Below are 26,822 nucleotides of genomic sequence, written 5' to 3' on the forward strand. Positions count from 1 at the left end.
TCAATTCTTTCTGTGATCTCCTCTCTTTGTGCTAACTCTATCCAGCAAGCAAAAAAGCAAATAATCCACTGCCATCCTCATGTTGTTCAGTCTTCTTCTACCACTCTGATATATTTTTCATATTCTGCACAGATAAATTGTTAACCTGGTTTCTGGATACTCTCATAAGCTTTATGGGGATAATGAGATTTCCCAATCCTCTCCCTTCAGGGAAAAGGAAATCCTTTTTCTCAGTCAAAACAGACAGACAGAACATCAGACCTGCCAATTTAGACTACAATCCAAGTGTCATCTCTGCCTCTTACTTCTTTCAAAGCCTCTCATCCAGGATAAGCCCAAAATCTCCCAGATTCTTTAGACATAACCTTTCTAATAAACAATTCTTTATATCCATCTGTAATGCTAAAACTCCTTTCCCAGCTCTGATGATATTACATATTGATTACTGCAAAGTTCATCTTTCTGACCTTAAAAACTGCAAGTTCCTCTCATATCCTACAGAAACTTCTGCTGCAAAGAGGATCTCTAACCCCTCACTTTGATCATTTCACCTATTTCTTCACATTGCTTCAGCCGCACTCTGATTATCTGTAACATCAAAGTACATTTCCAACACCATGTACTTTTTATCCCAATATTCCAGGTTACCTATATTTCATCACTGAGATTTTGGTCTTGGTGTCAACTTTCTCTACTCCTATTTAAAATGAAAAAAAAAAAAAAAAAAAAAAAAAAAAAATTGTCCACAAATCTGAAGACCCTTTATGTCTTTTCAAAATGCTAATTGCTAGGGTTCTCATACAAAGACTTTTTCTGTCATTGAACAACCTTCTCATCCAGACACTGTCTGTCACCTCTTGTACACTGTAAATTCTTTGGGGACACATGTTCATACAGCATCCAGTAAAACAACATGCCAATTCATAATTATGTACTCAAGTAATACAAGAACAGTATTTATGATAGCACCCTTGGTACTAACAGCAGCAGTAGGAAAATAATTATTCATGGGATTACACTATTTAAAATAAACAAATTAAAAATCAAAGAAAACCAACAACTTCCATCCTTTCGTTGTACAATGTACAAAGGTAAATGAAGGAGCTGGCACATCACGCTTTATGCTGATGATACACTGTTCTATTTGTTTGACACAGAACACTCTTGGCCTGAGGAAAAGACAATCTCATTGCATGGTTATCACACTGTCTCAAACTATAAGCTTAATTTAATTGGGTCTAACTGCTTGCCCATAATGCACAAGGTAACTGAATATTTCTTCCCTTACATTTCCAGAGAGCTAACGTGAGTATTTATTTTGGATTCTCTGGGAGCACTGACATTCTGAACTGCAAGGAAATAACCATCAGTGCTGTCTCCTACATGCTGGCAATGCTACAACAGCAAAGGCTGACCCTTGCACCTGTGCCAAATGCATAGAGTGAACTTTAAGAGGAACAGAGCACCAGTCCTTGTTTAGGATTAACCTTCTCAAACCAAAATAAATCTAGGCCAAGCTTTTATCTTGCACACAGATACTACTATACTGCACGCTGCAAGCAATTAGTGAAGTCTTAAATCATTTTCCAAATTAGTTTGAAACTAAAAGTAAATCTTAGGTAAATATTTCATTTCACCTACTAAAAGTGATTAAAAACCTCCTCTGAAAAAGATGCAAAGCAGGTGCAAATCATTATTAGCAATTATTACTCATCCCTTCTTCTTAGGATAAAAGGCCTTCTTCTACAACCCCTGAAAAGAGTAGTGAATTGAGCCAGTGATTTCCTTAATCCAGTACATCAGGTCTACAAGAGCCTCTTAGGGGAAAGATGACTGACAGACTGAGCAGAAGTCCCAGCTCCAAGTCAGTCCTGGTGCTCAAAATCACTTACAGATGTGTCCATGGAAAACATCAACCTGTAACTATAATGTGTATGCACTGGTGTTGAAAGTTCAAAAATTGAATGCATTATAATTGCAATATGTGTTTTATAATCCTCAAAGTCAAGCTACCGTAACACAGTAAGCTGAACGATTCACTGAAGGTTTATGGAAAGTTAGGACTGGAAAATGGTAAATAGCTTTTGTGTGAGCATTACATTTTTCTGATTTTTGTAAGAAGAGTGTGTATTTTTTTTTCATGAAGCTCTATTGCTTCTGCTAAAGTCTTAAAATAGGCAAACACTGGTATAGTGATGAAATGCAAATGCAAGAACATATTTTAAAATTAATCATCTATAATTAATTAGTAATCTCTGCTTTCTGGTAAGTGACAGATAAATTGCAGAAAATTATCTTTGCTATGAACGATGAAGTCATCTGCAGATTTACAGTATTTTAGAGAAATGGTTCACAGATATTAATGTATTGTAATGACCACAGATACGCCAGAATATTGTATTTAACCTTCCACTGCATTAAAAATATATATACATAATCTTTGACTTTAAATTACACGGCATTCCAAGAGTCAGCTGAGCAATCTGAAGTAAAATAATCTGATAAAAATGGCCTTTGAGTATAAAGGAGTTAGGAGAGGGGATGTTTTCTGGTAGCTTCGTTTTTTTTCAGTGCTCACTGAGACTTGGTCTCTTTCAGCTTATAGAAAGACTAATCCTGGATGCCATTCAAGACAATACTAAAGAAAGTGAATCACACGTTGCCCAACAGGCCATTTTTGTGTTTCCAAGACATTAATAACTTATCTTCTTTAAAAACAAAGCCAGGAACGCAGTTCTACCCAACAGCCACAATCATTAGAATAAATCTGTGCAGAGAGCTACTTCTGGAACCGACCATGTTAACACAAGCGGGAGGAACCCATTAACCCAGACTCAGCACTACACTGACACCAGTTTCCAGACACTGGTGTCAGCCTCTGTACTCTCCCACTACACTGACACAGCAGCCTCTCCAAGGCCCTTCCATACAAACACACTACTTTGCACCACACTGTTCAGCTCCTATATGTAAGAGTGATGCTCAGGAAATATAAATATACAATGGATAAGGAAAAAAAAAATGAGAGAGAAAGAAAAAAAAAAATCAAGCTTACAAGTCAATCAGAAGTTTCTTTTAAAAGTTTGGACCATTTTATTAGACAGATATTTGGCACAGTTTCCTTTGACCTGACAACCTTACTTTCAGACAGCAGAAAAATTTTTAGAAACTGCATCACATCTAACAACTCAAAAAACTGCAGTGGAAAAGTACCCAAAATTGCGCTGACCGTTAAGAGTTTCAAACATTGAGAAGAAAATTCCAAGAACTTCCAAAGCTGTCAATACTTGCCGGAGTTAGAATATCAAAACCCATCCTCGTGTTTGGCAGACAACTCTTTCATAGGGAAGTGGTGCTCCCTCAGCATTCTCCAGAGGTAAAATCCAGGTAATCACATGCAGGTTGAGTAAGAAAGAACACAATCATCTCAAGATTCAGTTCTTTCCTCCTTAAAGCATCACCTGATTCCCCGCAGCACCAGTTCCTTGGCTTGTCCCACAGCAGTCCTACAGCAAAGTGGCTTCTCCAGCCTCAAGCATTTCTGATTTTACATCGATTCTAAGCAGCCACTTCTTATCACTAGATTGCTCCAAGCACCTCAAACCGTAGCATGCGGTTCTGAGTCACAGTCCTCTACCATAGAGAGAGAGGATGACACTTCTTTGCAGCACAATTCACTAAGAAGCTTTGTCCATTTCACTTAAGAGCAATTTCAGCAGCACTTCACTTAAAACTTTTATCCAAGAAGCACTGAAGGGATTGCTCACAACACTCATCTCTGTGAGACTTCAGAAGGAATTTCCACCAATTCATAGTGGAAATTTCCTTGTCAATAACATCATGATATTCTCTTTAGATGGGTCTTTTCCCACATTATTTTTCTCACTTCCACCTTCTCTATCTGGAATAGAAGCTGTATGTCTTGCATTGTTATTCCTTCAACAAAGGAATCAGTTTTGTTAAGCCACAACTATGCTTCTGTCAGATGCTTGTTCTTTTCACACGCTTAATCCACATTAATTGTTAACTTTAACAACTGCTTATTGCTAAAAAAACAACAAAAACAAAACATATTTTTAGGATGCCCATTCTCTCCTATCATTATATACCTGTTCGTTTCCAAATTCTTGAGTTTATTGTCTGTTCTCCACTTGCTATACAGTTGCCATCCCTTTCACTAGCCCTTCTGCTTTTAACCCTGTGTTCAACATCATCTTTCCAACACAAGAATACAGTCTACACTGTTACCTGATGTCACTACCTTGTTCTGCTTTGTAACAGGACTATTTCAGCTGGACTCCCTTTATTCTCCCAATGGAAATTTAAGATAAACTTGCTTATCCTTTTTTTTTTTTTTTTTTTAATTTCCTTATGTAGTTAATTATGTTTTCTCTGCCTATCTTTCTGGAATATGGTTTCAGGCAAAATAATAGGCCTATAAAAGATAACAGACAACTCAACATTAATATCAGTGAAAAAGGAAGGCTCAGGCCTTCATGAATTTCTGCTGCTTGTGTCTCAAACCCCTTCTTGGAGTGCACTGCAGTATACTGATTCTGACCCTGCCCAAAGAGCAAGAACAGCCAGTTCCTGTATATACTGATCTAATGACATTAAAAAAAAAAAAAAAAAAAAAAAAAAAAAGTTATATTCTATTCATGAGCCCAGTCAACAGAATAAAAACAGGAGATAAAATCCAGTTCCTTCAGACCAGACATTTTATCTGCCATACTGACAGATTTAATAAGACTGCTAGTAAAGCCGTTTTTAGACTCATAAGGACTTATTGCAACTCTTGCCAATGGACTCAATCTCCATAGTTTTTTTTGTCAGATGTTACACAGGCCTCAAAAAACTGTTGTGTTTTATTATTAGAGAAGTACAAAATGGGATGCAAGCCTCACAATTGCAACACTGAGTTTCAAAATTTGATGCAACATTATAGCTGAGTCAAACAGAAAGGATTTTTTAAAGTATAATCACTTAAGCATACCTGCAGTAGTATTTACATGAACCTGTGTAAGCATTTAAAGAAGTAATTTATTCACCAAATTATGGTTTTATTTTCCTCTCTTCAGTGTGCCCATAAATCTATAACATAAGTAAATGATTGCTCCAAACATATGCTTGCAGTGATCCCATATTTTGGATCATTCACTGTTATATTTTTTGTTTACTGGGGTGTTTTTTGTTTATTTAGGTTTTTGTTGTTGTTGTTGTTGTTTGTTTTCTTGTTGTTAGTCCCAAATAAGTCTGCTTCTAAGTCAAATTATCCCAAAATGGGAAGCTTTGTTTTCAGTCAGGTTGTGGCAGTTTAATGAGGTTTGTTTGGGTTTTAATTATAACTAATACTCTCTTTAACCACAAAGAGTCTTACTGTATTGCAGCTGTCAACAACAGCACACATGATTACAGCCCTGAGGAAGAAACAGAAAATCAGATGGGGATTTGCTAAAAATCAGGCAGGTGTAATTTATCTTGAAGTATTCTACTACTGTACAGCTATTATTTCTAACTTCTGTTACCAGCACTCACAAATCATCACCAGCTCTTTAAACAAAGGAATTACCTTCTAGAAACAGAAGAGGCATAATATTTTTCCCTGAAGTTATTCACCTGTATTTCAAGATGTTTATATAGTGTATATAAAACAGAAATACAGACTAATACACTGTACTTTTTGCAATGTAAATAGAAAAGACATATATGCCAATATGAACTACCAAGAAAATCAGTATTAAACTATTTTTTTCCTGCTTAATTCTGAGAAATAAAAGACTTTGTTTCTTACAAAAAAAATTCACACATTTACTTGTGGGTGCAGTGTTCAAGATGCTACAAATATTTCCTGCAGCTCCTATCAAGTAATTGCATGTCAGTAACTGAAGAAGGGAGAGAAGTCTGAAGCACCGGTCACAAACAAGTGCCAACTGGGTGTACTCCAGGAACAAGGCACTCAGCAACTCTGATGACCAGAAATGAAGGAAGGCCACAGATCACTGTGAAATAGCACATAAGCAAAAAGCAGAATCTCTTTTTTTTCATTTTCTTCTTTTTTTTTTTTTCCTTTTACCTTTAAAGAACCAGTCACACACGGGATATGAGCGAGAGAAAAAGAGTAATCATTACTTTCCATTGAGTATGCAGAGGTGACTACATAAACAGGGCAGAGATAAATGACAACTCTTAACAAAATTTGTAACACTCTGGAAGTGGAAATCTTCAGCTGCTGTTGGGATTGCAGTGATTCAGATTATCCTGCCTCAACAATTCAGAGTTTTAGCATTAATTTTTAATGCAATTAATCTGCTCTCTATTACACATTTTTTATTTTTGCTTTTGACTTGCTTGCAGTACTATGCATATGACATGCAAACTGCTCTGCTTCCAGCTGGCATGCTGCAGTGATACGCATACATAGTGGGCACCTTACTGCAGTAAGCTTACTAGCTTACAGGCAGGACAGTCTTACAAGTAATAATATCATTCTCAAAGACCTATCTAAACAGAAATGTTTTGCACTTCACTGAAGCTGCCAAAAAAAAACAAGTCATGCTGAGTTAAAGGTTTTATAAAGCCAAGAATTCCTTCTTTTTTCAAATCAATAACCACATGCAACTGTTACAGTTTCTGCTTTACTGGTTTACAAAAGTACAAGTGATAACACTGGGAAGTAGGATGACTGAAATCTATAAAGAAACTGATGGTCACCTATGGTTTTAAAAAAAAAAACTCATCAAAATATCCATCCCAAACAAACCACGAGTTCTGTGAAGAAGAAAAAAAGAAGCCTCAGCAATTGTTACTGCAGATCTGCAATAGAAAACTTAAGAAACCCTAACTTAAAGATCTCTTTCTCCTCTTCAAATACACTGTGTAAAAAATGTGCGAAATCTAAATTTATTCACACAACAAATGTTTTTTGATAGGTCTTCAGGAGGACCCCTGGGTCATCTAGCACATCCCTTCAAACGTGTTCAGGAAGATGGCAGCACTAAGCTATCCAACCGTTTTATTTAGCGTGCTCTGGAATGCCCTGAAGGACAATGCCTTGCTGACCTCTTGCCAACCACTCACTATGTCTAATTGACCTCCCTGGGAGAAAACTTGCCTTGTTTAGCTTCAGGTCATAACTTCCTGTTAGACTACCCATCATCACCTCAAATAATTCCTCCTCCTCCTCCTCTCATGTTTCTTCTCAAATATGTCAGTTATACTCCCGTAGGCAGGCAGTATATACTGTGCTCCTGAGACCTGTCTTCACAGGTCATGCTCTCCTATCCTTTTATCATTCTTGACACCAATCTTTGAACTGTTTTCATGTCTCCATATACTGCAGAGCTCTTAATGATAAAAGCAATCCCTACAATGTACTTCTAGTTAAAACCAAAAAAACATATCCATTGGCAAGTGGAAGAGTCAAGGCAGTACCCAGCTGCCTCTATAGGCTGTTCTTACAGAAGGGAGCCTTCTGAACCTCACATCCTGGCATAGGGGCCAAAGACAGTAACAGCCATGTGTTCCCCCCTCCATCTCTCACTGAATTTTCCTCTTTTCTTTCCATGTATTTCCTTGTGAGGAAATCACATAGTCTAGTCTTCAAAAAAATAATAATTCACCACTGCTCTTACATGCTCACTTGTAGGTGAGAATGGTTTTGCATGCAAACTGAACAGTGGCACCAGGCCAAGCACACGAAGGACTCCTGCAGGTGGAGCCAGAAGCAAGTTTTTGGTTTTTTTTCCTCTCTTCCTCCCTTCTCAGACTCTCAGCAATTCAGTAGCTTAATAACCAACATTTAAAACCTATGAAATTGTCAGTAATCTCTGCTGCAGTAAGGCTGACACATCACAGAATCTGGCACTGAGAATACAAAGCCAGAAAAATAAAAACAATGTTTAAATGAAAACCAAGAGAGAAAAAATCCTAAAATTGAGTTCTTCTGTGCTTTCGAAAGGCTTTCATATACGAGATTTCAGAGTCCCCTAACTCATATGAAATTAGATGGGATCTCTCTTGCCCACCCAAGAGATGATAAGCAGGACTAAAACATGGATCCATATTTTTAGAGGGAAAAATGTATCACTTTCAGTATCAAACAAGCAAAATAAATCTTGTGCCTGCTTCAAATGACTGATGGGGATGACTTTTGCTTAGAAAAAATTGTTACAATCATTCATGTCAGGGTTCATAATCCAGACAGTCTGAGAATGTCTCTTATTTTTATTATGCATTCCACAAGAGGGTCTGTATGAAACACTTGAAAAAGAAAATAAAAATCAAGATTTATCATTTAACCAACAGATTTTAAACAAAACTGGCTGAAGTTTTTCAGAGAGACTTTTCCTCAACTAAATATCAACTAATCTCAATAAGGAATCTCTGCTACGTACAGAATTTATGTTGCCAGAAATTGTACATGGGATCACAAAGCAGCTGAGGCTGGCAGGACCCTCTGGGTCCATCAGGCCAACCCTGGCTCCATCAGAGACATATAATCAGCAGCTGTTACTGCCTATGTCCAGCCGCCAGTAGTGAGGGATTCTTCCCTACGTCTTTTGAGAGCTCCTGTCAAAGATTTACATTTTCTTTTATAAAGCTTTTCTGAATCAATCAAGATTCAATATAGGAAGATTGCCAAATAAATTACTTCTCATTTCTACCTACAGTTGAACTCCTGTAGGGATCTGGAAATATATCAAGATCATTAGCCTTAATGCCTATAATAGACACTGCTTTAAGGTGAGGTGAGTAGTAAAACAGTTTAATACATTAGCCCCTACACTCTGGAGACTTGCAGAGTCCTGGCCAGGCTTGCTTCCTGATAACATTTGCACCAGTCTGGGACACTGAAAGGCAACAGACCCTCTTGCTGGTGCACATCATAATAAAACACACATGACAATTTCTTTTCAATACCTGGCTTGGAAATTTTGTGAGGATCCCCTGGGAAACCAATTTCACCTATCTTTGCTGGAGGTCTACTGTGAAGCACATAACACTGCTGACTGAGCTGTGCAAGCTAACTCTGCATCTAAGACATGAACTCCCTTGTTCCCTGACTGAAAATCCTTCTGCATGCACAAACACATCTGAAATCTGTCCCTGTGCTTAGTCCTGCTGAAGCTACTCCTTTGCCATGTCTATATACGATAAAATTAACTCTATTAGTTTTAAAATTACAATTGAACATAAATATGGAGGATTTACTTATGCTGCTATCTTAAAAAAAAAAAAAAAAAAAAAAAAAAAAAAAAAAAAAAAAAAGCCCTAATGAGCTAACTTGATTTTTTAAAAAAAATTCATTACTTTTTAAGTTTAGCAGACTATGATGTGGCAGAAGTAATAATTAGAAATAGGTCACATCTATATTTTAATTTCTTGGTTCAGCCTTATCCCTGGTTGGCTAAAAAAAAAAAAAAAAGCCCAGTTCTTCACTAATGAACATACGTAAAAGTTAGGCTGAGGATCCAACTCATATTCTCAAATCTGACATATAAAAAGCTCTGCAAAATAATCCATTATTTAATATTTTAAAGACTGGATAAAACTAATTAGTGCCAAAAATTAGCCCTTAGCACAACATTAATTATGAGTTTGCCCAACAGCCACAACCCTGTCCTAATGAGCATTAATGACTCCAAGAAATCATCAAGAAAAAGGCAAATATACAATTCCTATTTTGTACTTGATAAAACACTGTGATTCAGATGCCAAACATCAGTAATGCACACTTTTACAACAAGTCTGGAGATTTCCAGAGATTATACTCCCAAACATGTTATGTTTCATTTCTAATATACCACAGTAGATTTTCAAGTCACTTCAGACAGTGTTGAAATCCAAGTACTGGTATGAAAGACAACCAAAAAAAAAGAGTAATTTCCCCACTGAACTGTGTTTTATATTGAAAGTGCCCATCTGGCCACCACCACCCCATTTGCATTTTCTGCAAAGTTTGCATTAAATGAAGTACATTACATTTTTACACTCTGAAACTGATCTGACAAAGAACATTCAATGCTTACCAACCGTTCCTGTCAAAATCTACCACTTCCAAAAACCCAGCTAGGTATCACATAAGTCATCATATACATTCTTGAAATGTTGATAAAAATAATTGTTCACTGACCTCATTAATAAAAGTCTGGGCTCCCCGTGGGCTTAGCAGTAAGATAGCCCTTCGTAATGTGTCCCGATAGCGGTTCAGCTCTTCTGTTTTCATTGTAGTGAAAAGGTTGGCAAAGACTCTGCTGATGTTCCTGTCCACTTTTTGTAATGACACATCAAGTCCCAGCCTGGAGGCCTGATCCAGAAATCCCTGCAGTCCGCGTATATCTGTAACACAGGAGCAAAATAAAAAAAAAAGAAAAGAAAAAGACCGCTGCATCAACCTCTGCCAAGCATCACTAGGCAAGCATCACTAATTAGGTGGAAAAATACTCCTTTTTTCCTGCAGTGCTGTCAGGATATCATTGCACACAGCCTCACAGGTCTAGAGCAGCTATTGCCCATAGCTCCCTTTCATAGGTAATGGCAGCAGGGAAAACCCATCAATTCCATTACCTGGAGGTTTCTGAAGCACTCTTTGAAAGAGCAGAACACATGGCTGCATGGCTGTGGATACCTCCCTTCAGCAGTTCAAGGACACAGGGCTGAACCCTGCTGAGAGACATTCCCACCCCAAGCAAACCACAGCTCAAATGCAGAAAGCCAACAGGAGATGGCAAAGCAGGGGGATAAAGATCTCACCTCTAAGCCTCCCTCCTTCTTCTTCAACTTGACTAATGTAATATCATGCATGCTTTTCTCTTAAAAAAATTAAGATGTACAATGTATATACAGCCCTCCTTTTTTCTTCCCCTTCTACAAATCTATGAAACAGTACACAAAGCTCCAAAGTGTTAGGATATATTAAATTGTAAAAAATATAGCATTTCAACATGGGAAATTATGCAAACAGATCCTTCAAAAACTGTTCATTTGAGCTCTGCCCCTCAACTTCAAGCTGATTGAACAAAATAAGTTTTGCTAACCCAATTTGTTAGGACATTAACATGGAAGAACACATTTCATTATACTTTCATGCTGAAAACTGCTGGTTCGAACTGTACTCTGTCTTCATGACTATCAGCATTTTTCAATAATAAATGTCTGAGTTTTTATTTTGTAGAGAAATTTCAAGCAAGGAAAAGGTCAAAGCTTATATCGAACCAGGTTGCTCTCATTATTAATAGTGACCTGACAGCAGCTGTATCATGTCATAAGGAGCCCTTAATTTTATTTCAAACATGTATAGCTTGTTTTGATAAGAAGGTATTTTTAACTCTCCTCACATTCGCTTCTCACACTTTTATTATGAAAGTTCCTGGGTGAGACTGTACAGTGTAAGTTAGAGTAAACATCCAAATATGTAGCCTTTTTAAAGCAAGAAGAACAGAACATTTGGGACAAACAGTTTAATGGAAGGCAGCACTGCTGCTTCGTTAAATTGCAGGGGTTGCCCACTGTAACTGTAACAATTTTTATCTCAAGTACGTGAAGAAACTGGAAATATGCTGACTGATGTGACCCACAGAACCTCGAAACACAAATGCAGCCATAGCTGTTGTAGCCAATGGACAAGCCCAGGGAGGATGCCTCCATCAGGGCAGTCTCACCCCGAGCCTTTCATACACAGCAAACATCTCCATTCCCTCGACTACCCCTGGACACAGAACCAGGCAGCTGGCAAAGAGGAGTGGGCATCATCTTTTTTCTTTGTACCCAGACACAGCTCTCCTGAGCAGGGTGGGTGCTGGGGCAGAAATGGGAGAGAGCCAGGTTCTACTCTTCCCTTCAAGCTCAATTTCATTAACTCGCTACCCCACCATCCTCAGCACATCAGAGAGATATTCACTGCTCTCTCTTCAGAAAACTTTATTACAGCACTAATGATCTCTGTATCTATAAACTAGATTGTAAAACCTGTTTTTGTTTGTTTAATTCTGAAAGTAAGAAAGTTCTCTCTGATAAAATTTTTATTATCAATACCACAAGGCACCAGTGAAGAGAAGGGATCAAAATCCAACCTTATTCCTTGTTGCCTCATATGAATAGGCTTTTAGATCACTACCAATCTTGGTGTGACATGATCATGAAATACATAGATGAGCTTCTTTTATCTTTCCCCACAAGTGTTGTATGAGACATAACAAAAGTAACATCTTGCCAGGTTGCACAAGCTGAAGGTCTTAAGTCCAACATCAATTAAGTTAAGTAGTAAATACTAGATCCAAAAGTAAGACACTGAAAGTTACCTCCAGTATATTCACACTTCTATCTAAACATGGAAATGATCATTAATGTGATTCACTCAGATTCAGGAAAGAGTCACAATTACGGGGAAGCTTCAGAAAAGAACAGAAATGAAGCTAGTAATGTGATGACCACAGTAGACTTGGACAAAGTCGCTGAGATGATGCCTTCAGCCAAGCCCATGCTCAGCATGGTGCCCTCATGGGGTTCTGCTGGTGACACAGGCAAGCCCACAGCAGCTCTGCCACACACAGGTTATTTGCTAGGCATGCTCAGTCTCCAAAATCCTGAGTCACTGAAGAAAGGATGGATTGGAATACGCCAGAGGAATTCAGCACTTGTATAACTGCTAAATATTGCAGGTTGCTGAAATAATGACAGTGACAAACAACTGTTGTCTACAGGTTAAAGTATTTTATTAACGTTGTCAAGCCAAGTTTGGATTTTACTAATTTAAATTCAATAAACTTGTGTTTGTTCCTATACATATGCTCACTTAATGGGTTTGTGATACTAGAAAACTATTTTTTTAATGCTGTTTAGTCTTTCAAGAATGACTTGAATGACTAGTGCTTGACAAACAGTAACTAAATATGTTTACAAAATACATAGCTTACTAACAACCCGATGCCTGTGTAAGCATCTGAAGTCATCATTGCACAAAGAAAGCTTGTTTACCAAAAACTGGCCATGCTGATATTGCTCTAGGTTTTTCTGCTTTATGTTATAACCCTCCAAATCACTGGTTAGAAAAACTGCTGTAGACCAGCCTAAAATCCTTGATGTATACGGTAAGACAATTTGGACTTGGAAGAGCAATTTGTATTCTCTCACAGTATTTTGTATTCCCTCACAAATTTTTTTTTTTTTCCAAAGCAAAATAGCCTACTTCCCAATCTAAAAAAAAAAAAGGGAAGGACTCATATTTTTTCCAGCTTGACAACAAAGCAAACTCTGAGATGTAAGAAACTGTCCAAGCTCAAGTGTACAAACACAATCTGTCAGTTTTTCACAGATATAAATGAATGTGAATTTATTCAGTGTTGGCAATTAGAAAGAACTGCATGACTATATCTTCCTCAATGCTGACATGCCTGTTCCTACACGACACTGGGGAGGAGGAGAAGGCTTGGTGGGAACTCAGAAGTGGAAGTGGGAATTGAAGAGCAATTTGCAGGGGTGACTAACCAATTTAGCTGCCTGACTAATGGGGCCTTTCTTCTCAAATAATTATTTGCTATTGTTACCAAGAGGACAATCAATTCTTAAAACGTATGAGTACAGAAACACAAACACATGCACATATGCAGGAGCATCTGCTTATAAATCATAATGAATTAAGCTCAGCTTTATTTTGTCTGACATACCACATAAGAAAATAACTTGATCTTCTCTTTTTTTTTTCTACATTTAGTAGATAACAAATCCATTCAATGTAAAATAAAACCAGATCTTTGTTCCATGATAGTTCAAACAAATACTAACAGAAATTCAATTGTGAATTTATTCCTATAAATGCATTTGTTAAGTGCATGTACTTTGTCTCCTGTAGTCTTAACAGTGACTCTTTATGTTTTATTAATGCTCAAATTCTAACATGAGAATTATCCTGAACTACTAATAATAATTCCTCATGCCCAATCATTTCATACTTCATAGGAAAAGCACAGCAATCTAAACTCAACAATTGTTAAACACAAAGAAAACAACAGTTTGCTGTATCTACACAACCCACACCCATCTCTGCCTTTAGCAGTTACTTTACCTCAGGGCGTAGCCTATACTCAACCACAGAAGTCACTCTGTGTGATTTTAATCATCTCACTGCCCATGTATATCCAGCTCATACACATTTAACACGGCAAGCAGAACTTCAGAGACAACATCTGAAATTCATTCTTTAGCAAATATCAACTTCTTGGCAGTGATGCAACACCTCCACTCAAAAAGGAAAATGACACTACGCACAAAAAGATGAACCTCTTTCATAAAATGTATCTGTAAAACCCTATAATAATTGGATATGTTTGAAGCACTCAAGTGTTAAATAGAGCCACGTGAAATTAGCAGGTTGTAACTGGAACTAACTCAGAATTACGTCCTTCCATTTACATCTGACTTGGGAGGGGACTGCTGTAGCTGAGAGCCCTTTTCTTAACTCTGACAGATATGCTGTGCATTCAGATTTGACAACAGAAGATCGAGAAGATACTTTTTTTTTCACTATGACTGCAAAACAAAGGCAAGCTATAAAAAAGGGGGATTTATTGGACTATAAGACAAAATCGTTTACTGCTTGAGATTATGTTGATCACTGCACTGTTTATTGGAAGACATCTCTAAAAGCATAGCACTGTATGTGGCATTAGCTTCCATTAGGTAAAGCTTCTTGTCATTTACAAAGCAATCCATTTTTATCACATTACCTGCAATCTTGATTACAGAAAAAAAAAATATTGGAGAGTCTATGATAACATTTGCTGTCATTAAATTGTAGTATCTGATTCTTGGCCTTGACACAAACAGCGTAAAGCTAACACTTTTGTATGAAACAGCTGTACAATTGGGCACAACTGGCCTCTAAGGATGGCTCATGGCAGAAAGGAATTTCCAGGAGGTAGAGAGCACTATATTGTCCTTTCAACATGAGTTCCTTAACCCCAGTTGACATAAAAAGAAGCAGCACATGACCAGGAAATGTGCCACCTTGGACAGAAAAAAGCTGGAAGGAAACAAGCTGGTGCTGAAGGCTAGGCTGGAGAAGCTCCAAGAAATAATTTCACACTCTTTCACTCTTATCCATCAGCACATAAATTTTAGGAGCACTGAAGTATCATCACCAAGCTGTATTATCGAATAACCCACACCAGTCTTTTCACTTGTACATTTGTAAAAGAGAAAAGTAAATAAGTGTGAAAAACAATGAGATGAGGCAGAAAAGACTGAGCTTTTGAGTTCTCATTTGCTTGAATGCAGGCTCTACACTTCACACTTCTGCATTCTATTTATTTGAGCATAATTTTGGTGATATTTTTCAGCAGTAACAAGTGTGTCAAAGAGAGTTGGATGGTTTCATTATTTTAGCACTCATACACTTCTAAAAATACATTCCATTTTCCCAAGATTTTAGAAATAATATCAGGACATTTTTTTCCTTGTGCTTAAGCTTCAAGAGAAAACAAGAAAAAGTTCCTTCTCTTAATGGATATTTCTTACTTTTAATAAAAGGATATTCTGCTTTATTGCAGGTTTGTATCTTCTGATTGTGCATAATATTTCCCACTTGCAATTTAGTTTCTTAAGACAGAATAAAATACATATGTAGGATTCACTGGTTTGGAAGATAATCTTCAAGCTCTGAAATGGCTCTCCTAAACCACTTCATTTTCACAGGTTTCCTTTCATTTTACATCTTTTCACAATTGCAAACTGCTTACATAAGAAATAAGGAATAATAAGACTGATAAAAGAAACAGATGCACATCCTGGAGATCAGACCTCTGCTGCACTGTACAATTTCTGAATGAATGATTTTGAATATCATCTTTGGGTTCTTGGTAGAGATAATAACCTGCCTGAAGGATTTGAATATACACTAGTATTTTAGCAAACTGAAAGCAGACATCAGGAGTGGCTCCTCTTCTTATGTTAATAAGTAACAAAGTTCTCTTCCTTCAAACAATAGGGAATAGAATGCAGCTTGTGCTTCCCAAAGGGAATTATTTTATACATACCATCTATAACAATTCAACTTCTAGCAAGCACTGAGATTTTCAATCTGAGAGACTCACAATGCAATTCTGACTGTGTAAGTAGAGTGTTTAGACCAGAAAAAAACAACAGCAAAGTCTATAACAATATATGTTATGACTACAATAGAAGATATGACTAAATTAATATTTGAATGTACATTCTCATTAGAACCCACTGAAAATGTAAAATGACACAGCTAAGGCTGATTTTCTATTTCTAAAAAAAACCTGTTTTTCCCCTCTGTTCTTACAATCCCTCACTATGCATGTAACATCTCTCTCCACCTACCGCATGTCTGTCTGTATATTTCAACAGTCAGTGCCAAGGTAATTGCTGACAGCCAGATCATTCTTATACAAACGATGGAATGCACCATTTCAACACTGTCTGTGATTTAGTTATCTCCTTCTTAAGTTTCACCTGAAAAGTTTTCTGCTAAAAAGACCCTTTTTGCTCATTACATGCTTCTAGATATGCCAGAAATCAAAATAACAGTTTTCTAATTTCACTCAGTAACTAACAGTCATACAAGTACAGTAAATCCATGAAGCCATAGCTCTACTTCAACAAAATACAATTTCATTATTTTCTTCTTATTATTATTATTATTATTCAACTTACATAGGAGCAGCTATGCCAAATGAGACCAAATGAGAAGCTCTGTCTTGCTCTACAACCTGTTTTGGGTAGTGTAAAACAGGAGCAGTCACACAGCGATACTTCCCTCTAACACTGCCAGCAATTCACAGTTGGCAGTGCAGGGAATACATCAGGCAGACATAGTTCTTGTGCATTGCTATGTATTCCACAGCTCTATTTCTGCATCATAACCCTCAGTGCCTATAACCTCCATAGACTAGTAATTTTTCCTATAACCTCCATAGACTAGTAATTTTTCCTTTGTCCATGTAAACTATGAGCGGCCAGATTAAGTGCATCTTTAGCAGTTTTGACCTGGGAATTTCCAGGAACTCAGTGGACTTTCTTCCCACCTATATATATATATTTTTTTTTTCCACTTTACTTTCCTAGGTAGTTCTACTAGTATAGATCAAATACAAAACAACATTCCAGTGCTGGCTCTGCTAGACCAACCAGGCACTATGCAATGCCCTTCAGACTTAGAAGCTGCATTGCTTCTTCTCAAAAAAGTTAAAGGGAAGAAAAAAAAAAGAAATTCTGAGATTTCTGGAAAGAATAAAGCAGACTAGCAGAAGTGTAAGCTTTGAAAAATACAGGGAGCATTGATTTGCCATTTAAGTCTAGATCACAGCCTGACATTTGACCACTTCTCAGAAGAAACTGAAAATCTTACCGTGTGTTTTGATATGAATGCAAAGGTATAACCAGAACCCCTTGCGATATCAAAGGCTGAGTTTGTACAATGGCTAAGGAATTATTTTTATTAAGCAGTTACACTACATACATAGAGTCCTTTATTACATTTTTAAGTAAGGAAAAGGTCTACAAACAGAGACTAAACAGATATCAGTGATTTTTCACTCCTGAATGGATGAGGAAGGGACAGAAGAAATCAGAAAGTCAGATCTGTTGCACATACAAGCAAATGGCTTCAGATTTGATTTGCAATAGGAGACAGATGTGACTATTAATAATATTAAAGGTTACTCTACACACTGATGCTTCATACCTGAAGCAGCTGGTCCGGTCTGAAGCTTCTCCAGAGGCCCAAGAGCAGAAAAGCTTTTTAAAGGCTACAACAGTCCTTTCATATTTAGCATGCAAGCTCAACTACAGGTCTCTCCTGCTGGATTTTAATGCTTAGCATTCAAAAGCACAAGGGAAACCACCTCAGAAAATTCATTACTGTTGGAAAAAAAGTGGACATATGCCGCAATTGTTGTAAAAAGGAAATTCACTGGAGAACTAGCATTTCTATTCAAATCACTCATTGAATTCTTCCAAGTGCAATAATTGCCAACTGTTTGTCCAATGGTGAACCACTTAAGTGAGCTGTAATAGCTCCTCATCTCATTACTGTTGCTAATATATAAAAACACTTCTGAGGACAATATGTAGTGTTAGTGCTGCATCTTCTTTTAAGACATGAAAATAGAGATATTGACAGACACCATAATTTTGCAGACATACATCTTAAGTTTAAACAAATGACTGCTTTACACCATTTAAATTATCTTAAAATAATGAAGATAAACTACAGAGCCTAATATTTGCTCTGGCTGAGTGTAAGTAATTCTAAGCCTCCATCCACCAAGGCATTAGGAAAATGTACTTGTATTTTTCTTCTTTTGGAGAGATTTAAAATGAATCTTCTTAAAACCATGTGATTTTACACAAAAATCTGAATGAAAATCTAAGGCTGGGATTTTGGGACTCCAAGCCTGTTTGCTCTACTGCACTTTTACTGTTGTTATTGTATTTTAAGCTTGGTTATTATGTTTGATACATGATGTACATCCTTCAAAAATAAGTCCAGTCATCCTAAATTAGATAAACAATTGCAAACAAGTGAATCCTGAAATAATTTGAATGGATAGAGAAAATGTCTTAAATAGAGAGGCAAAAGGCATCTCTTCATTTTGAAAGAAAACCTGAAGTCACCTGAGAATTTGGAAGAGATTGATTCTTTGTAGCTATGCAAAGACAAGTATGCATAGCCAAATGTCCAGCAGAGAGAAGGAAGAATTGCTCTCTTTCATTTTAATGGAATGCAGAGTAACTGTCCTTCTAGTTTAAATCAACTTTAAAAACTACACATTCCAATCTCAAGAGAGACTGCAATAAAATTCCTGCAGATAAAGAAATTAAATTCCCCCTTGAGGAAAGGCTACTGGCAGGAAGACCTTACTCTTTTATATGTGCAACTGTAATTACTGATTGCATTTATATACCACCTTTCAGCTAGGGTGCTCAATGTACTTTATAAACACCTGCACTGTATAATAAAGTATACACTATAAATACACATTACAGAAGCTAGTTGCTGTTATACCTACTTAACTACATGTCAGCAAATCATAATTCAACTCTGTTGAGGAAACATTCTCCCTCTGCAGTGTTTCTGTAGGTTCAAGCAGAAGTCAAGAGCCCTGGACACAGCTGGCAAACAGGCTGTAGGAGCTGCAAGCTCTTGTGCTGGTGTGACCATCTGGGGGTTGAGTTCTCACAGATAAACTGTGACTTCTCTCTAAGGTTACTGCTTCTCAACCAGTCTCAGATTTGCACAACCACATCCTTACTGATGTGTGTTTCATAATATCTCCAGACCTTTATGCTAAGAAGTCTAAATTATGCTTTGGTTGTTGAAAAAATTCCACTCCACTTCTTTCCTTTTCAGAGCACGCAACACAATTTCAGTATGGTGGCACAGAATTCCAACCTGAGTCAATCCCAAACTATGTGGCCAGTATTTGGTGACTGGCTGACAAGTCAAGGACAATGGTGAGCATATTTTTAGGTCAGAACTCAGGAAGAAGAACCCTGTGGCCACTCTGTGTCATTCAAATATTGTTGATCAGGCTGTACGTAGGAGAGGTGGCAACTGAAATCTGGAAATTTCTTTTCCTTGGCTCCTCTTTTCCTTGTGAGCCATTTGCCTCACAGAGTGTATTTTTCTACAGAGACTGAATGCAGAAGATCAGCATTGTTCTTTCCTTTATATTTTGAAGCTAATTTTTTCAGTACTGCCTCCATCTAACTATGCAAAATCAATTACAGACTTCTCTGTTTTCCAGTGTAGTCTGTTAAAAGCGAGACAAGATGGATCCCTACTGAGATAACGAATCTCTTGTGGCAGCATGAGGGAGCTGAAAACAGAAACTATGTTCATGTCACATATAATGACCATCAATTGGTCGGTCTCATAGTAAGAAATTAACAAAAAGACAATTGCAAATTTTTCACTTGCATTATGACAGCCACTTTCAGTATAATGGCAAACACAAGTATTCTATTCTCCAGCAACATGAGTGATCCCAGAGGGGGAAGAAAAAAAAAAAACAACAAACATTCTGGAGAATGAAAACACAAATTTGCTTATATTTGTCATCAGCTAAAATATCCCCAGGCATCCCTCTGTTAGCTCCAAACTTTTGGAAAATGTAACGAATAATGATTCCTGAAAGGACAACTGGTAATACTGAAGTAGCACACTGTACCAAGATGAGTGCCAAAAGATTCTCCACTCCTCACACTGTAAACAAAAGCAACACATTTTAATAGAATGAAAAATGAGATGTTTTAGGCCTTAGTCCTACAAACATTCAAGCACTTACTCAGTTTTGTGTGAGGAATCTCAGCGCTAAGTCCTCTCTCACGTATGAAATCTCTCAACATATGAATAAGTGTTCACATAGATACTGCACGCTGTGATTTATTCCTGCGGTTATGATCAAGATAAACACTTCAGCTGTGTGGAGTGCACTCCTACCTTTCAGGATGTGAAGCTCTTTTTTCTTTAAGTAGTAATAAAAAAAGAAACAAGCAAAATCCTTACACCTTTTTAACCAGCCCTCTTCTCCAATCTTCAGGCAGGTATTTATCAGCTTGTGGCTGTATTGCAATAGGCAGCTACTCCGAAAGCACAGCAAACTTGCTCTTGGAAAGCATGCTTTCCATTGGTTTCATATGTGCCCAGACAAGTTTCACCAAGGCACTTCATTACAAAAGTAAAAGCCATCTTGAAAACACAGCTTTTTTTTTCTTCTCTTAACTACATTTGTATATACATTTTATACATCTTAACTACATTGTATATACATTTGCAGTAGCAAAGAGAAATACTTACAAGCCTGGAAAAATACTGCCCCTCATTGAGGGTTCTCTCTCAATTTACTTAGTGATACTAGCTTTTTATTTGCATACTTACAGACTATAGCATATCCCATATATATGTATATATATACATAAGCATATCCCATATACACACACACCACACACATATATATATAAGAAAATTAAATGAGAGCTATATGCCTCAGTAAGTTTAAATTGAGATTCAACTGTGGGATTCATCAAAACAAAGTTTAACTCCTCCAAAATCTGACAACCTTACCTCTCTTGAATATAACTATTAATATGAAGGCCAGCTAGGAAGCCCAACATACCCTAAGGTTAACATGAAGAGGTCTACTTTTTCTCCCCTAATTAACCTAATTCCTCAGCTGATGTCCTGTAATTTACTGGAAAGGCATTAGGCAATTCTGAATGCCACTGGGAAAAGATTTATCATTAGAAAAGGATGTAAGGAACACCACTGGCTGAGCAGCACCGTGCAGGTGCCAATAGCATCCATGTGGGCTGGCAGACCTGCACATCTTAATGTGGTTCACCAAAGCAGACACTGTGCTAATTGCAGTTACTTCAAATAAAACAATGGCTTGGAAGAAGAGAAGTTATGCCAGAAAGAACAGGATATTACTGCCAGGCATCCAAAAGCCCGATCGATCAGGTAAGGACAAGGCTTTAATACAATTACTGACTCCTCATTTTCTTATCCTTCAGAAAAAGCTGGAGAGGAGGAAATAGCAATCTCCGTAAGAAATAATGCAATGAAAGGAAAATGAAAAAGATTAAAAATACAACTAAAAATTTCACATTAATTTTACATAATTTAATGCCCAAGAGGGGAAAAAAAGAAAAAGAAAAAGAAAAAAAAAAACCCACACTAAATCTGCTTGGCTCATGAGAACTATTCAGCATGTGATGCTTTACTACAAAAGCATGGAAAGTCTGTTTGAACTCTAGATGAACTAGCTACAGGTTTTCAAATTAATACACTGAAGTTTTTATCTTTATCTTTTATTTTGCTCCTTGCTCCAGGTAGAATAAATCCCAGCTTTTTTTTTCCTAAGAGATTACACATTGATCTGCCCTCTATATAGCTGTAAGGTAACTTCCATGTACTGTAAATAATCAGAAATACAAAAATGAGATAAGGGCTCTACCTCACATTCTCCTAGCTCATTCATGCTCCATGCACAGATAATCCTGTTTTAGTTTTCTTATAGCTTGAGCATAAACATCATGATAATCATAGTGCTTTGATGCTATTCAATACACTCTAGCATTTCAGCGTCTTCAAAATGTATTTGATAGTTACAATTAATGAATTTCTGGGAGGTGTGAGGCTAGAGACTTCCTAGCAGAATGTGATGTAGATCACTGAAACACCAGTAAAACACTTTTCTAAAAAAACAGTCAAGAGTCTTTAGAAGGCTGAGTAACCGTCTTTTACACATCTTTGTTACTTTCGTGTCTTAGGTTCACTTCAATTCAGGTGTTTCTTCCAAATCCCTTCATTCATACATTCATACAATCATTCCTCATACTATCACAATGCTGCTCTTGGTCACTGAGTACATTAACAGTCTGCGCCTTCTTTCTTCTCACCCTTATCATTTATTTAGATCCTTCTCCTGATATAAAACTACTTTGACTTATACAGCAGCACAGACAATATAGTCATAAAGTTCAAGGAACGAGACAACCGTGTAAGCTGCTGGAAACACCCTTATTTCAAAACCTCCTGGCAAGCAGTTGCAGATACAGTTTCACACTTCATTTCTTTTGACATGTCCCCAGAACCACTGCTGTGCATATCTAGTGACAGTATTCGAAACTTCACATCCCAGCCACCTCCAAGGCTCTAGTACATATCTGCTGTTTGCATGAAAAAGAATCATTTTTTCCCCTGAAAACAAGTACTCGCTGTCTGTATGAACACAGCTCTTTTGCTCAAAGGAGTGGAATGAGCAAGCAGCAGAATGTATTTTAACACCAGAAAGAGAGGGGGCTGGAAATTAGGCTTTTGAGAGTGACTAGGTCACTGATTATATTCTTCATATAGCGAGATCTATTCCATATGTAAAGTGTCTAACACAAAAAAGCTCAGATGCTAAGTATGGTATGATAAGATCCAGATATACGTTTCCTTTCACCCACTATTACTAAGACTTTCCCCCTCAATTTTTCCTGTTGTTTCTGCTCATGTATCTTCAATTTGTGTACTCACATCCAACACAGTAACTCCCACCTCTTTTCTCCTGTGCTGGCTGCTAATTCAAGGGGCAACCACAGAATGACTGAATAGTTCAGTGCAGAATGAGTCATTCTTAGATTTATAGGAAGAAGTTACTGTGATGTGTTTACACTCAGAGAGGTTTACCTATGTGTAAATAAGTACTCTTTCCCAAGCCGTTCTAGAAAAAGAGCTTCTGAAAACATGAATAGCTGCTTAGGTCTCTGTAGTATGAGAGGCAGGGAATAGGACTTCACTACTGGATCAATAAATAACGAGCAATGAGAATATTTCCCTTGAGCAAATAGGGTACAATTTGAGCATAGAAGCCAAAGGAGGAATATTAGAATGAATATCAACCACTCAATTAAGGATAAACATATCAGGACTAAAAGAAGACCATACGTACTTTGCATCCGGCTGATGACAATCTGAAGAGACTGTGAGAAAAAAAAAAACTACTTAAAAGAGAATGAATCATCTGAAATTTGCAGGGGATTTAGTGAAGTGCACAGTCCCATGGGCTAAAGAGATGTGAATAGAGATAGTAAGGCTGACTGTGAAAATGAAACAACTGGACAATGAGGAATGCCATGGGAATAGAGGCAAATTCTTCTATCAGCTAGAGAACAGAAAGGAAGAAAATAACACGAGCATGTTGCCAAGCCTGTTGCTTCATTTACATTTTTTACCTTGTTCTGGGAAAAAGGACTGAGAATAATATAAATAAACACCAAAAACATCACACACACACAGCAACTTTTCCAGGCTTAGATTTCAGAAAAGTGGAAAGGATCCTTCCCCAGTAGCAAAGGCAAAAAACAAACAAACAAAAAAACCCTAAACTTAAAGCAAAAAATGTAGTAGCTATTATCTAAGTGAGATAACCTCCACAACAATGTCAGTTCTCTACAAGCAGCTGGATTTCATCTCTCTGAGGCAAAAAAGATATTTATTACTTTAAATTTTTATTCAGAAATCAAATATAAGATTCACTGTGCAAAATTTCAGATAACATGCTTTTATACAGGAAAAACATGCATCAACACAGATGATTTTGTTCACAAAAACTGTTTAATTCTAGCTACAGAAAATTTTGCCCTCTGTGCTGCTGTCTCCAGTTGCTCCTGAATGGATACCAGCACCTCCTCTTCCTTCACCTTCTCTACCTCATTCCACATAAGACCAGAGGTCCCCTTCCCACTGTTCCCATCCCCAGGATACAAGGGGAGAATTCCCCCCACTCACTCCGCTCCCATCCCTCTGCTGCCTAATCCCTTCCAGGAAATGCATTTGGAAACACACTTCCTAAGGGAAGCTTTATTTAAAATAAATAAATGAATAGATAGATAAATAATAAATAAATGGACTTAGCAAAATTGCAGGAGGGTGAATCAACTGATGCCAATGAGTAGAATACCTAGAGGTACATTAGAAGACATCTCTCCAGGCTTAACCTGGATTCTATTTGCAGGGAATTTGATAGAAGTCTTCACAATAGCAGATGTTCCTATATCTGCCAGGTGAAGATGCTTTCTTATGCTCTGATGTCCTGTTTTCTCAGCTTTCCACAAGAAAAGCTGAGTAAAATGACTTTGTTATGAAGGACGTTCCCTGTAAATCATCCTTTTTTAAAATAACGTAAAATTAATAATTATTTCTGAATCATAGTTGAAAACTTCCAAGTGAAAAGGATTTCAGTGATTACTAATTTGGCAAAACTATTTCTTTATATTAATTCTTATAGAGAATGAGACTCTCACACTACTGAGGAGCTAATTCTACATTGGTATTCAGAGTCACCTCACAAAAATGGTATTATACAGTTGGAACTACATAAATCATACCAGAAAACAATTTACATAATCATCAGAATTTGCATTTTACACGTATTATGATGAAAATAAGTTTTCAGAGTAACTGTTCAAAAACTTTTCCTTATTTCTAATTTTGCAATTCACTACCGCAAATGAATTTTGGTGATGTTTATCTGACGCTGTCTTTGATGTTTCCTATCTTGGTTCCTTTTCTGTCTTTTCTATTTTTTATTCATCCCTTATTCCCATTGCAATAAATAGTCACTTTGATTTACAATTCCCTTCAGCAAACTGAACAAGATTTTATATATATATATATATATATATATGTATAAATAAAATAACTAAAGGGTAAGTTCATATTTTATAGATTTTTGTAAGATAAGTTTTAACTTTCTTTTTTTCTATTTATAATTGTGTTTATAATTTGCGTGACATTGGCAGTCAAAAGACAAAAATAAGCTGCAAATACAGCCTTTAAAGACATAAGCAGCCATTAGCTGCAGCTTTCTGCAAAAATAATAGGACTGGGGAGTTAATGTTATCCTATAGGGATTTTATATACAATTTTATACTACAAGTTCTACTACAGAGATTTTAAAATCAAGGTTGAATATCATTCTGCCTTTAGACAGATACTTTTTCCTCCTTCTCAAAAGGCTTTTCAAAGGTCTATATACACACCAAAATGTTTCATGTCTTAGATTCACAAGATGTACAGTGTCTGTTTGTGTTGCAGCTTGCACTTCAACTAATTTGGGTACCTATTATTAGTTCTCTAATTAATAGATTTCATGTAATCTGATTTATGTCACAAAGCTCCCCTTAACTTTGCCCCCATTTCTTTTTAGCCTCTACTAATAGTAGCTGAAAACCACATTTGATTTAAAATTAAAATTTCTATAGCCTGCAGGTTCATTAAATTTATCTGATACAATTTTTATGGATTACAGTACATGCTAAATGATAACTTTGTAATTTCGCTTTCAACATGTGTCTATAACTAATGGAAACTTAATAAAATTAGAATTTATTCTTCACAGTGGTGCTTATCAAATCTCTTAAGTCGCTCCCTCCTTTTGAGCGATTCTGTCTCCATATACTCACCTCTACACCAGGGTGTCCTTATCTCTCATTTCATCAGTAATGTATTACCTTCTCCCCTAACCACAGATGATTCTGCACTCCACTTTGAACTACCTCTGAAGCAGAGTGTTCTTCTTAGAGATTCCATTAAAAAAATGCTCTCCCAAGCACTGTAGATCAGTGAGGGCGGCAAACGCTCTGTAAGGAACATGGCCAGGCAGCAAGTGGCACATCCACAAAGCCATTCCTAATTCTCACATGCTCTCACTCTCTGTAGACCAGCCTACCCCAAAAGCTCATTTACTACAGGTGACACTGTAGCTAGCATACATTTCCCCAGCAGTGATGTCAGAATTCTTTCCTGTGTCTCTAATGGCACCTCCCAGGCCTGCCTTGGCAAAGCAGGGTAGGAATGGAGAAGCCAGCAAGAGAGGAGACTGGAGCCGAGGCTGGCTGAAGCATTTCATTCTGCAGAGGCTGACCCAGGAGCAAAGAACCCACTGCCTTACAAGGTAGGACAAGGTTGTAGTTGAGAAAGTAAATAGTCAGCCGTGGAAGATCCATTGTGCCAGTTCAACAACACCAAACACACAAAAAGGATTAAGAATTTGTCATGATCAGGCCAGAATTAGTCCCAACAAAAAGGAACTCACTTTTTTTGGTGTGTGTTTTCTTCCAATATACCACTGCAAAGTCTGGAAGGTAATCAAGAGCAGACTTCCAGCCTCTCCATCACCTCGCAGGTGAGTGCTGAGGCCCCACACTTGTGAGTTCTTTGCCCAGCATCCTCCTCCCCTGCCCCTCCATTTGCCTGACAAAGATTGGCAGACTGCTGTCTACCAGCTCCAGACAGAGAAAGAAATGGGCAA

General features: G+C 37.2%; 1 protein-coding gene across 2 annotated transcripts in view; it reads right to left on the reverse strand.

The window, feature by feature from the left end:
- GRID1 (glutamate ionotropic receptor delta type subunit 1) overlaps window positions 1-26,822 on the reverse strand; it is a 509,969-nt gene that overhangs the window by 213,525 nt on the left and 269,622 nt on the right. For both annotated transcript variants that reach the window (XM_042818876.1, XM_042818875.1), the window contains exon 4: window positions 10,133-10,338. In XM_042818876.1, the coding sequence (XP_042674810.1) occupies window positions 10,133-10,338 (206 nt within the window). The remainder of the gene's footprint in view (window positions 1-10,132; window positions 10,339-26,822) is intronic.

This window comes from Centrocercus urophasianus, unplaced genomic scaffold (genome assembly GCF_019232065.1).
Source record: "Centrocercus urophasianus isolate 14NV4802_14NV808 unplaced genomic scaffold, USGS_Curo_1.0 seq_17, whole genome shotgun sequence".
NCBI lineage: Eukaryota > Metazoa > Chordata > Aves > Galliformes > Phasianidae > Centrocercus > Centrocercus urophasianus.